This window comes from Geotrypetes seraphini, chromosome 3 (assembly GCF_902459505.1).
Source record: "Geotrypetes seraphini chromosome 3, aGeoSer1.1, whole genome shotgun sequence".
NCBI lineage: Eukaryota > Metazoa > Chordata > Amphibia > Gymnophiona > Dermophiidae > Geotrypetes > Geotrypetes seraphini.
The window spans coordinates 327,357,211-327,370,602 of NC_047086.1; the positions used below are offsets into that span (position 1 = coordinate 327,357,211).

General features: G+C 43.7%; 1 protein-coding gene across 1 annotated transcript in view; it reads left to right on the forward strand.

Annotated features, from left to right (window-relative positions):
• The window catches only part of XRN2 (5'-3' exoribonuclease 2), a 302,991-nt gene that overhangs the window by 120,056 nt on the left and 169,543 nt on the right, over nucleotides 1-13,392 (forward strand). Inside the window, exon 15 of the mRNA XM_033938550.1 lies at nucleotides 7,135-7,278. Coding sequence (XP_033794441.1) covers nucleotides 7,135-7,278 — 144 coding nt within the window. The remainder of the gene's footprint in view (nucleotides 1-7,134; nucleotides 7,279-13,392) is intronic.

The following is a 13,392-nucleotide window of genomic DNA, read 5'->3' on the forward strand; positions in this document are numbered from 1 at the left end:
TGTCACCGAAGGAGCCCGGATGCGGACACCTCACAAGTAGACTTGCTTGAAGAAACTCGAAGTTTCGAGTCGCCTGCACCGCACATGCACGAGTGTCTTCCCGCCCAACGCAGGGTGGGTCTCCTCAGTTCTCAGTTTTCCGCGGAGCCGAGAAGTCCATCTTTGACTCTCTGCATTTAACTTCGTTACTTTGTGCCTTCTCTGAACCGCGGTTTGTATTTTTTTCCTCATGAATCGCTGTTCTTATTTTATTTTTTTCATTTTCAGTTTAAAAAAAATTTTTTTTCTCTTCCGTCTGTTTTTCGGGACAGGCCGCTCGGCCGCAGCCCGAGGGCTTCGATCTTGCGGCGGCTATTTTTTCTTCTATGTCCCGGCCTGCCACGGGCTTCAAGAAGTGTAGCAAGTGCCAGCACGCGATCTCTCTTACGGACCCACACCGTCGCTGCCTTAAGTGCCTTGGGCCAAAACATCATCCTAGGTCGTGCCTGTCTTCCCAAACGCTTCAACCTCGTGCTTTCAATCATTGTTGCATTTTGGTGGACCAGCTCTTCGAGATGGAATCTTCTACTGATCCCTCGACTTCAAAGGCGTCCTCGGCCTCGACTCCTACCGAGGTTCCTCCTCTTACTGCTTCCACCTCGAGCCTCATCAGACCTTCGTCGTTTGCAGCGGCTCTTTCTTCGACGACATCTGCTGTATCTTCCCCTGTTTCCTCAGGTCAGATAGCTCAGTAGTCGATTCCACCGGTAGTGATTAAAGTGCCTAAGACTCCCAGGTCGAAGCACACTCACACTATCTCGAAGGAACCTCCAGCCAAAGCAGGTGGTCCGGTTTCAGACGCATTTATTCAGTTCCTTACAAATGTGGGACCGAAACTGCTTCCTCTTATCCAGCCTGGGCATTCAGCAGACTCCCGCAAGGTCGAGCCGCTTCCTTTGCCTCAGTCTGAGCTTCCACACTCTTTGCAGGGAGCAGAGTCTCTGCGAGTATCTGGTCTGGTATCCAACCACGTGAAGCGAGGAGCAGATTCTTTGCGAGTGCCTCGGCAGGAATCCTCACACTCTATACAAGGAGCAGAGTCTTTGGGAGTGCATCGAGGTTCCTCCATCAAGCCTCTGGAGCTTAAATCTACAGCCTCCAGTCCTGTCCATTCTTTGATAGCATCAGCTGCTTCAGTCTCCGAGGCGAAGTCTCCTCGATCCTCAAGATCTGCTTCCAGGCACAGTTCTCACCGACAATCGAGGCCTTCATCGAGGCATTCTTCCAGGCATAGTTCTTCTAAAGAACGACTTTCTTCCGCTAAGCCTCGATCTACCCCAACTTCGACTAGACCAACGACTCCTCGTTCGAGGTCTCCAATGCCGGTCCTCGAGGATATCCCGGTTTCGATTGCCTCATCCAAGTCACCATGTTCCTTTGATGCCTTTTTTCCTGCCGAGGCTTTATCTTTGACTCAAGCTGCCTCGATGTCCTTGAGTCCTTCTCGAGGCAAAGCATTGGCGGATCAGCTATCTTTCTCATCTTTCCTTCGTCAGATGGTTGAGGACTTGGATCTTCAATTAGACACTGGCTCTAAATACTCTAAAGAGTATCTCGAAGTCAAACATCTCCCTCAACCTCCGGCAGAGTCACTTAAGCTTCCTCTTCATAAGCTTTTGAATCAGACTTTTGGTCGATGCCTGGAAACACCTTATACCATACCAGCTGTTCCAGGAAAGTTGGACTCTAGGTATAAAACTGTTCATCGCAAAGGCTTTGACAACTCGCAGTTATCTCATCAATCCCTGCTTGTCGAGACCTTGAAGAGGTCCCATCCTTCCAAGGTTTATGCCACCGTTCCTCCTGGCAGGGAGGGAAAAACTATGGATAAGTTTGGACGTCGCATCTATCAGAATGCTATGATGTCCTCTAAAGTCCTCAATTATAATTTCCATTTTATTACTTATTTTGAGTTCCTCATTTCTCTACTACCAAAGTTCCTGAATTATTTGGATACTCAAATGCACTTTGAATTTCAAGAAGTTCTTGCTTCTTTGTCTCAACTCTGTTTGCATCTCCTCCTGTCATCTTATGATGCCTTCGAGTTGTCTGCCCAAGCGGCTGCTTGCTCTGTAGCTATGCGTCGTCTTGCCTGGCTTCGTACCATTGACATGGACTCTAATCTTCAAGACCGCTTAGCTAATATTCCTTGTGAGGGCAATGACCTCTTTGATGAATCTATCGAGGCAGCCACCAAGAAATTGATCATGAAAAATCCTTTGCTTCTATTGTCAGACCCAAGCCAAAGCCAGCTCCTGCCAAACCTGCACGCCCTGCTCTTATATATCAACGGCGTTTTGCTCCGAAGCCAGCTCCTTATGCTTGCCCTCCTCTTACGAAACAGCAGCTTTAGAAGCAACAAAAACCTCAACCTTCTGCTGCACCTAAGGCTTCTGAGCCTTTTTGACTGTTTACAACAGAGCATAACCTCCACCGTTCTGACTCTGCCTTCTTTTTCCCCTATACGAGGTCGTCTCCATCTTTTTTATCACAGATGGATAACTATTACATCCAACCTCTGGGTGCTTACCATCATCAAGAAAGGATACTCTCTTCATTTCACTCAGATTCCACCAGAGCTTCCTCCAAGAGAGTATCCTTCCCAGACCGCCCTTCTTCTTCAGGAAGCTCGAGCTCTGCTTCATCTCCATGCCATCGAATCAGTTCCCTTGGAACAGCAGAACAGGGGTTTTTACTCCCATTACTTCCTTGTTCCGAAGAAGACAGGCGATCTGCGACCCATTCTGGATCTCAGGGCTCTCAACAAATTTCTAGTCAAGGAAAAGTTTCAAATGTTGTCCCTGGCATCCCTTTATCCCCTTCTCGAGCACAACGACTGGTTATGCTCTCTGGATCTCAAGGAGGCCTACACTCATATCCCCATTCACCCGGCCTCCCGTCAGTACCTCAGATTTCGGGTCAGCATTATCAATACAGAGTACTACCATTTGGCTGGCCTTGTCTCCCAGAGTGTTTACCAAGTGCCTGGTAGTGGTAGCAGCAGCTCTAAGGAATCATGGTCTTCAGGTGTTTCCCTACCTCGACAACTGGCTCATCAAAGATTCCATGTCTCAAGGGGTTATTGTAGTGCCCCAACAGACTACCTGGTTCCTACAAAGTTTGGGATTCGAGATCAATTTTCCAAAATCTCAACTTCAACCCTCACAGAATCTACAATTCATTGGAGCTGTTCTGGACACGGTCCAACTCAGAGCATTCCTTCCACAACAACAACTGGAAGCTCTTCTTCAACTCTGTCAAACAGTGTCTTCCCGCACTTCCATCTCAGCGAGACACATGATGGTACTTCTGGGTCACATGGCCTCTACAGTACAAGTGACTTCTTTTGCCAGACTTCACTTCAGAATTCTTCAGTGGACCCTCCTTCTCGACACATTTCAGTCACTCCTTCATTGAAGAAGTCTCTCCGTTGGTGGATGCTCTCTTCCAATCTTTCCAGAGGCTTGCTTTTTCAAACGCTCCCCCATCAGAAGGTCCTCACGACAGACTCTTCGACCTACGCTTGGGGCACTCATCTCGATGGTCTCCGTACACAAAGCCACTGGACCAGTACAGATCGTCAATGTCACATAAATCTGTTGGAACTCAGAGCGATTTTCAAGGTTCTCAACGCTTTTCAACATCTTCTTCACGACCAGGTAGTCCTCATTCGGATGGACAACCAAGTCGCCATGTATTATGTCAACAAACAGGGAGGGACAGGATCTGCCTCCCTTTGTCAAGAAGCTCTGAAGGTTTGGGACTGGGCAATCCGCCACAACACCTTCCTCAAAGCTGTCTACATTCAAGGGGCGAAGAATTGCTTGGTGGATAACTTGAGTCTCTTCTGTAATCTCACGAATGGACACTCCATTCCTCACCTCTTCATCACATTTTTTCACAGTGCCTCAGTTCTGCTCCAGGATATACTCTCCTCATTGCCTCGAGGCAGATGCTTTTCTTCTGGAATGGACAAATCTCTTCCTATATGCATTCCCTCCATTTCCTCTCATTCTCAAAACTGGTCAAGTTGAAGAACGATCATGCCACCATGATTCTAATTGCTCCTCGGTGGCCCAGACAACCTTGGTACTCCCTTCTACTTCAACTCAGCAGCAGGGAGCCATACCTTCTACCTGTTTTTCCTTCTCTGCTTACACAGGGTCAAGGATCTCTGCTTCATCCCATCCTGTAGTCTCTACACCTGACAGCTTGGTACCTCTCAACATAACCCCTCTTCAGTTTTCTCAATCTGTAAGACATGTTTTAGAAGCTTCTAGGAAGCCTACCACTAGACAATGCTATCTCCAAAAATGGACTAGATTTTCCTCCTTATCTTCTGTTTTGGACTACCTTTTGCACTTATCCAATTCTGGTCTCAAGTCTACATTTATCCGTGTCCTTCTCAGTGCAATTGTGGCTTTCCATCAGCGGCTTTCCATGAGCCTATCTCTGCTCATCCAGTGGTTTCCAAATTCATGAAAGGACTTTTCAATGTCAAACCTCCTCTCAAACCACCTCCTGTGGATTGGGACCTCAAAGTTGTCCCTACTCAACTAATGAAGCCTCCATTTGAATCAATTGATAAGGTTCATCTGAAGTATCTCACTTGGAAAGTGGTGTTTCTCATAGCCCTCACTTCTGCTCGACGAGTCAGTGAGATGCAACTCATCCTAAATTCCTCCCTAAAGTGGTCTCGGAATTTCTTCTCAACCAATCCATCGTACATCCAGTGTTTTTTCCAAAGCCTCATTCTCACCCTGGAGAATCAGCTCTTCATACTCTGGACTGTAAACGTGCTTTGGCCTTCTACTTGGAACGCACCAAACCACACAGAACTGCTCCTCAACTTTTTGTTTCCTTCGATCCCAATAAGTTGGGCCATCCTATTTCTAAACGTACCATCTCCAACTGGATGGCGGCTTGTATCTCATTCTGCTATGCCCAGGCTGGATTATCCCTTCACAGTAAAGTCACAGCCTATAAGGTTAGAGCTATGGCAGCTTCAGTAGTTTTCCTCAGGAAATTTGTAGAGCTGCTACTTGGTCATCGGTTCATACCTTCACTTCTCACTATTGTCACTTTCAACTTTCTCCAGACGGGATGGACAGTTTGGCCAAACAGTATTAAAAAGTTTATTCTCCTAAATTGCCAACACTTCCACCATCCCATTCTGGTTAGCTTGGAGGTCAAAGAGCAACAAAAAAGAAATCCAACCAAATCTGCAGGAGAACCACCGGAACAGGAAAACCAAACAAAATCTGCAGACAATGTACACAATGCAGGCAAGAATTTATTGTACCAAAGTAAAAATGCAGTAAGATAAAAACCTTTTTACCAACCAAGGGACCCGACACAGTCCATGTTTTGGACAACACGCCTTCGTCAGAGGTCCATGGTAAATAAGGTATAAAATGTACCGCATGAAATGAAGATAGCAACAAAAGCCTGACTGTTGAATACGCCAAAAACGCTGCCAAAATAAAGGTGAGAATACCTGCCTGCTTGTCCTGGGATAAAGCACAGTTACTTACAGTAACAGGTGTTATCCAGGGACAGCAGGCAGCTATTCTCACAACCCACCCACCTCCCCTGGTTGGCTTCTCTGCTAGCTAGTTTCTTCAAGCAAGTCTGCTTGTGAGGCGTCAGCATCTGGGCTCCATTGGTGACATCACCCACATGTGAGAATAGCTGCCTGATGTCCCTGGATAACACCTGTTACGGTAAGTAACTGTGCTATATGGCCTTGCACTGAGTTATTTAGTTAACAGATGGCCTTCACTCACTATGATATTTCCTCTTTGCAAACCTGATATAATTTCTCATGTAACTCCTATTTCTTATGTAACATTTCTCTTCTTGCATTCTGTAATTCGCTGATTGTCCAGCCTTCTTTCAATGTGAACCGCCTAGAAGTCATTTGACTATGGCGGTATAGAAAAATAAAGTTAGTAGTAGTAGTAGTAGTAGATCAGTTTATATTTGTTAATTTTAGTTGTTCATTGTGCAACACTGCATTGTTTTCCTTTCCAACAGTAAGAGGTTATGTATATAAAACATTTCTTCAGCGTTTATTACCTTTTTAAGCTGCTAGTTGGGATATTGAATTTCATTGATTACTGGCAAAGTCTACCTCTTACTTACATTTTAGGAAGTCATTTAAAGCTAATCTGTTTGCAAAGTTTTGGGAAGATTGTACTTCACTGTGATTTTTTCAGTCATCTTTATTTATTAAACCACATAGAACTGCAAGGTTTTATGGTATACAAATGGGATTTATGTTATGTTACTGTAGCAGTGTTTCTAGCTGCTGCTTAATGCCACAGTTTCTTCCTTAACCTCCACAGTCATCTCAATGTTATCTTTAAGCATATCCTTAAGCTGCAGTAACATCAAATTCAGTGGTGTCGGAGGCCATCTGAGGTTTGCTTAGCCTATTTGACTCCTTGTGCCACCGTTCTAGCAGATTATAACTTAGCTTAATAATGGTCATGTTGATTCAATAGTTGTGAGTCACAGGAGAGGGGATGGTCAGTCTGTTGAGAAAAGTGAGGCAAATTATATACAGTCTTGCAGGAGCTCCAGATATTAGCAGCCAACATGATTCAGGCTCATTCTGGCCTTTGTTTGTCATCATGTTTTTATTAGGAATAGGAAGCTGAAGATTTTCACTTAGGTTTCTGTTTTACTTTCATTGAATAATATAAATGTAGGAAATGTATCTACTAGCAGTTTATCATCTGGCACTATTAGCCAGACCTCCTGTTTAGTGGATAATTGATTTAGTTTTTAAATAAGACCATTTGGATTTTTTTATTTTCATTGATATGGCTTTCCTTAAAAGAGAGAAGTATTTATAGCAGTTGGTAGTATTAACTGTACCCTTCTCTTCTGTACTGGAGACGAGGTTGGACAGTCTCTTCATACTACCGTATGTATCTATATTGCCAACCTTAACTAGATTTGTGTAATATGGTATTTGTAATGAGCAGCAACATATAAAGTATCTGCATATTCCATGTTTGTTGCTTCAACTATAATGTTCTCTTTTCCCAGTGAAATTTATGAGTCTTTTTTTTTTTTTTTTTTTTGTAGAGAGATCAGCCAGCTTTCATTCCTCAGGGCCAGTTTGCTCCTCATGCTTTGAATATGAGAAATAGATCTGGTCCCCAAGCAATCAGTAACCCAAGGCAGGCGGCATATGAAATGAGGATGCAAAACAAATTTTCAATGAACAAGGTAACCAGTGTTTGAAATTGTGAAAAAAAGTCTTAGTGAGTTTAAGAGATTAATGTTAAAAACATGTTTCAAAAGTTATTGCATTAATATTTGTGTGGTAAACATGAAATACTGTCTCTTGTGTAAGACTTCCTTCCCATTTCTCCTTTCTGTTGTTGAAAATATAGTTTGGTATGCTTTAAAGTAGGAAATTATGCTATTACATAACTATACAGCTTTACAGTAAAGTTTTCATCATTTAACTACCCGGTTAATGTATACACTAGTGGATCCTCCTCTGATGCCATCCTGCTAGCAGTTGGAATACCCCAGGGTTCTGTCCTAGGACTCTGCGTCAGAGGAGAAGCTTCCTCCCACACACGCATGCTACTGCTTTCAGGCTCTGATGGCTTTGTGAAGAAGTTACTCAAAACGTGCCACAAAGATAAAGGGGAGGGAGAGAGAGAGATAGATAAATAGATAGATTCGGATAGGTAGGTAGGAAGGAGGGAGGGGGCCGCGCACGATTGGTGACCACGCGTGTTCCCTCCCTTAACTGCAGGGACAAGGCCATTCACCACTCCATGGGGCGGTGGATGACCTTGTCCCCTACCCACAGTGAGCACTTTTTCCCCCTCACTGTTTCGGCGGGTTACTGTGGGTAAAAGCCACCGTGTCATTCTCTACTCATAACCTTGGAGTTGTTTTTTACCCTGACCTATCATTTTCTATGCAAAGGAATACGAGTTAGATTCCCATTTGCTCATTTGCAGGAGGAGAGGGAACCAAGGTTGATGTGACCACTGAAATGCAATGAGTATCATGGTGGTTGGTTCCTGGTGAAGCTTGAGCAACACTGTCTTGATTAAAGCATTTGGAGGAAATGCATAGAGGATTCTGCCTCACCAGTTGAGGAGAAAGGCATCGATTTCCAGGCTATTAGGAGCCTGGAGCAGAAAAGAGGAAGTTTGTGATTGAAGGGAGAAGCAAATAGGTCCACTTATAGGGTCCCTCAAGACACAGTTGCTGAGTGACCATTCATGTGGTTGCAGAATTCTACTCAATTTGTCAGCCAATACATGCTATTTTCCTGCTTGGTAGCCTGCTTTCAGGAAAACGTTATGATCAATGGCCCAGGACCAGATTTGGATGGCTTCCTGGCAGAGATGACAAGATCCTGATCCACCCTTTTTGTTTACATAGTACATGGGTACTTGGTTGTCTGTCTGAATCAGTACTACTTGATTGAGGAGATGATCCTGGAATGTGAACAGGGCATTGCGAATTGCTCGTAGTTCCAGAAGGTTGATGTGAAGATGTGCCTTCACAGAACTCCAAGATCTCTGGGTATGGAGACCATCTGAGTGCCTGATATACTCGTATACAAGATAGGTCACTAAAAAATAGGTTGCAGTTTCACTTATTCATTTTTATATTAGGTCCAGTAATAGGCATTCTCATTTCAATCCTGGATGTCAACCTGCCGTACATTATTGCATTCAGATGTCCGGGTCATGCTTCAACCCTGGTTTTCTTATGTGTAACACACCAAAATTACCTGGACATAGGCAAATACCAGAGCAAACTAATCTCAATAACACTCTGTTAGAGACTATGGATCTCAAGTGCACACCGCTATCAGCCAATTGAGCTTATCTAGGCTGTTAGCTTACGTGTGAGTTATTATCGGTCAAGAGAGTCTCTTGTTGAGTACCGCTTAACTTCTAATTTTTAATCTTATTATTTTATTGTTTTATGCTTTTTTATCTATTTTTCCTCAAAAATACATAATAAATAAATGCCTAAGGGCTTTTACCCAACTAGCTTAGAAACATATGTACCCCTATCGGGGCAATAGTATTTGTATAGAGTACTTAGCTTCGGTGTAGTATGTTACCCAGCCTCGGAACATAATGCTGCCATTAACATGCATCCAGAACACCTGTTCTGGAAATGTTCATTTTGGGATGCATAACTCATTTGAATGTTCCCTGTATGGATGTTGAAAAATCAGAACTTGGATGTTCCAAGCAGAAGGACAGCCATTTCGGTCTTTTGAGACACCCATATGTGTCAAAGATGAGCACAAAAGGGTAGATCTATTTCTTATATCACATTTCCAGGGATAAATGATGGCTTTGCTATGTCTAGCTTTCCTAATAATTTTATGGTCTTTTTTAATTCAGGAATTTGTCCAAACCTCTTTTGAATCCCACTATATTCATTGCCAGAGCACATGTAATGGCAAGTGATCCCACAGATTGCTTAGGAACAGCATGAGAAATACTTTCACTAATTTGTTTTCAGGATGTTGATGGTTAGTTGCAAGGGAAGTTTTCTTGTGGTTTTTTTTTAAACTTTTTATTTAAGAACCCTTGTCTTTATATTTTGGCTTTTTGAACTTGGTTTTCTTGTTAACTAGGAGGTATTTATTTAGCTTTTCAACCATTCTTATTTTATAAACTTATATCGCTTCTCAGTTCTCTTTCCTCCAAACTGAGTAGGTCTAATCTGTTTAGCCTTGATTCATAAGAAAGATGTTCTATCCTTTGTACAATTTTTTGCCCTTCTCTGAATCTTTTAGCTCTTACATCCTTTCTGAAATGGGACAAGATATGCTCACAGTATGTTCCAAAGCAGAATCATAATGAGGTTCTTAGTTTTGTTCTGTCCTTGATGGGATTCTAGGGCTCTGATCTCTCCTGTTTTTTTTCTCTCTTCCCCATCGCACCATATGAGGAGGGAAGGGGGAAGACCGATGTCTGACTATGAGAGAGGGATGAGATGGTGCACAAGGAGACAAAGGGAGAAGATGGTGCACAGCAATGGATGCGGCAGGGAAGAGATAAGAAGAAATGCTTCTTATAGATGGAAGGATAGAAAGAGGAAGGAGATGGTACACATGGATAGATGGGAAGGGAAGACATGGAAAAGTAGATAGATTTTGAGAAGAAAGCAGAAAAATGGAAGAAAGTTGAATGTTAAAAGTTAATGCTAAAGATGGATGTGTACAAAATCAATTTCCTTCAGGAATCGTAGGGGTGATACTAGTTAAGATACTAGTGGAAGTCAGGAAAATGCTTAGATCCAAAACTATATGAACTGACCTCTCTTTCAAACAAGTAACCTTAGTATGGATGGTGATCAACAATATATGAGTCACTCAGAAACGTGAAACTCTTCAAGGAAGGAACGCTCTCCCCTAGAGATGAACCAGAGTTTGCCTTCCAGTCATTGCAACTGGAGCATGACCAGCATTGAAACAGTTGCAATGACTGGAAGGTAAACTCTGGTTCATCTCTAGGGGGGGAGCGTTCCTTCCTTGAAGAGTTTCACGTTTCTGAGTGACCCATATATTGTTGATCACCATCCATACTAAGGTTACTTGTTTGAAAGAGAGGTCAGTTCATATAGTTTTGGAAAGATGGATGTGTAGCAGAAAGTGAAGGAGGAAAAAAACAACAAATGAATAAAGTGGCCCTGGATACACAGACAGAAGGAAGTGCAGCCAGAGACTGGGAAAAGATGGTTTGAAAAACAAAATCACTAGACAACAAAGGTAAGGGAAATGATTTTATTTTCAATTTAGTGATTGAATTGTGTCAGTTTTGAGAATTTTCATCTGCTGTCTATATTTTGCACTGTTCAGGAAGAAATGCATTTGTTTCTATTTCTCTAGGGTTATATTGCATCTTAGGGTTTTGTTTGTATATATTAGTTCTTTAAGTTTGTGGTCCCGTATTTGCATAGAGGTTATCTGTGTTCTGATAGGAATGAATGTTGAGAAGCATAGTGTGTTTGTGTAGTTTAATTTTGTGATTAGCCATTATGTGTTGTTAATAAGATTAAATTGTGTATATATGAAAAATGAATGGAAAAACTGGTATTAAACAATTAGTGCTATTATGGGAGTAGGGTCTAGGGCGGAACTTTTGCTTCCCCCCACCAAAAACCCACTAAAACGTTCCTCTGCCTATGTCTAGAATGACTATTTGAATAAAGTTGGAATTAAGTATGGTAACATCTATGAGGTGAAAATAACCAGGTGAATCGCTGGAATGGTATCTCAGGGTGAGGAAGGATATATACTTCTACTAAGACTAAGTATCTTAACAAAAAATTTGGCCCACGACTTAGCCTGTGCTTTAGATTTTGGCCCCTTATGTGATTGAGTTTGACACCCCTGATATAGAGGCAGAGCACAGTACACCCTACAGTTTCTCTTTTGCAAGCGAACTGTGCATAGGTGTTTCTGATCTGCTCTGCTTAGATTTTTTTTATTTTTCTCGTTCAAAGGTCATTTGGTTCCTAGAGGCCCCATTTTTTGGATGTTCGGCCTGGGAAAGGTTCTGCTGAGCTGAACTGCAGCTCTGCAGGGCAAGTCTTCAAGTGGACCTGGAGAACCAGCCTGCTGTGTGTTTTCAGGGCTTGGGGTCTCCCTGGGAGCCGGCCTGCCTTCTGAGTTTCTAAGTGGCTTGAGCGCAGGCTAATGGCGCCCTGTGTAAGAACCCTAGGGATATCAGGGTACTGGCTGGGTACGTGCCCACCCCATTGCACTTCAGGGTTCCGTGGAGGTGGAGGTTGGGGTCGATGCAACTGGCAGCCCGAAGATCTCATGGTTTGGAGCTTTCCTTGGAAGTATCGGAGGCGGAAAATCCTTTTCTTCTTTCCAGCTGCAGGCAGACACCAGCACAGAACTGTGAGTTCAACCCCATTGATTCCTATGGGAAAAAACAGGGTGGGTAAAAAAAAAATCTGTTTTAAGGATTTCTGGAGTTAGGGATCAGGTCGCCCACCTTAATAAAAAAAAACCTTTTTCACTGTTCTTGAGCTTTCAAATAAGCCTCCATAGGCCGTTTTTGGTGCGATTTTACTGGCAGCAGCCATCTTAGATCTTAAATCGATCTTTTTTTCAAAAGCCTCTGCCTGACTCAAACCCCTCTCCCCCCTGCCCCTCCTCCCCCCCATTGACCTAGGGAGTGTCTCCTCCCCCGGTGTCTGCTTTTCAGTTAAGCAAACTGAACCCTAGCTCCAGTGAAATTTTGGAGCAGGATTGGCCAGATTGGAGGTCAGACTCCATGCTGTTTTTGTCCCAGGGCTCTGATGCCATCCTAGATGATTCTGGTTCCCTTTTGGGGTCTGGTAGTCATGAGGCCTCCCCGGCTCTGGACCAGGTGGATCACCCTTTTATACACTGCCTCTTCAAGTTTGTTTGTCCACCACTTTATTTCTGATGATGTTAAAGAATTGAAGCTGGAATCTCAGCCTTCCATGTCCCAATACACGGTCATGAGTGGTTCCATCACCCAAACCTCTTTCTTTCTGGTTCAGGATATTACTACCCTGGTAACAGAGCAGTGGGAGACCCCAGAGGGTTCCTTAAGGGTGTCTAAGGCCATGGCTAGACTTTATTCCATGACTTCTGAGTTCTATCAGCTATTTGACCAGCCAAAAGTATTCAGCATTAGCTTAGTTCACCAGGCATACAGCTCTCCTGAGTGAGGGTGGTATTATGCTAAAGGATTCTCAGGATCACAAGGTGGACATGGTTCTCAAGAAGCAGTTTGAAGCTCTGGCTCTGGGGATCAAGGTGGCTGTGGCAGCTTCCTTTGCTGCTCCCTTGTGCCTGGAAACTCAGGTGCTCTTTTGGTGCACAGAAACCCACATTCAGGCTCTTTCTGCAGCCCATGTGGCCAGAGTGGAAAATATTCAGGTTGACTTTCTATGTTGGCAGTGCCTGGACCTGGGGGAATGGTTGCTCTCCCACTGGGCGTTCAAGCTGTTTGTGTGATCCTGGGGCCAACCCGTGATGGATTTGATGGCTTCTGCCAAGAACTCAAAAGTCAAACACTTCTTCAATTGAAGAGAAGAACCAAGAAGCTCAGGGTTGGATGCGTTGGTCCAGCCCTGGCCACACTATGGTTTCCTTTACGTCTTCCCATTTTGGTCCATGATAGGTCAGGTCAACCACAGGATTTGCAACTCAACCAGGCTAGTGATCTGGTGGCTTCAGACTGACCTCGCTGGCCATGGTATGCAGACCTAGTATGGCTTCAGCAAGTCAGGAACCTCAAGCTTATGTTTCATCACTGGCTCCTCAGTCAGGGACCAGTTCCCATGGAGAATCTACAGCAC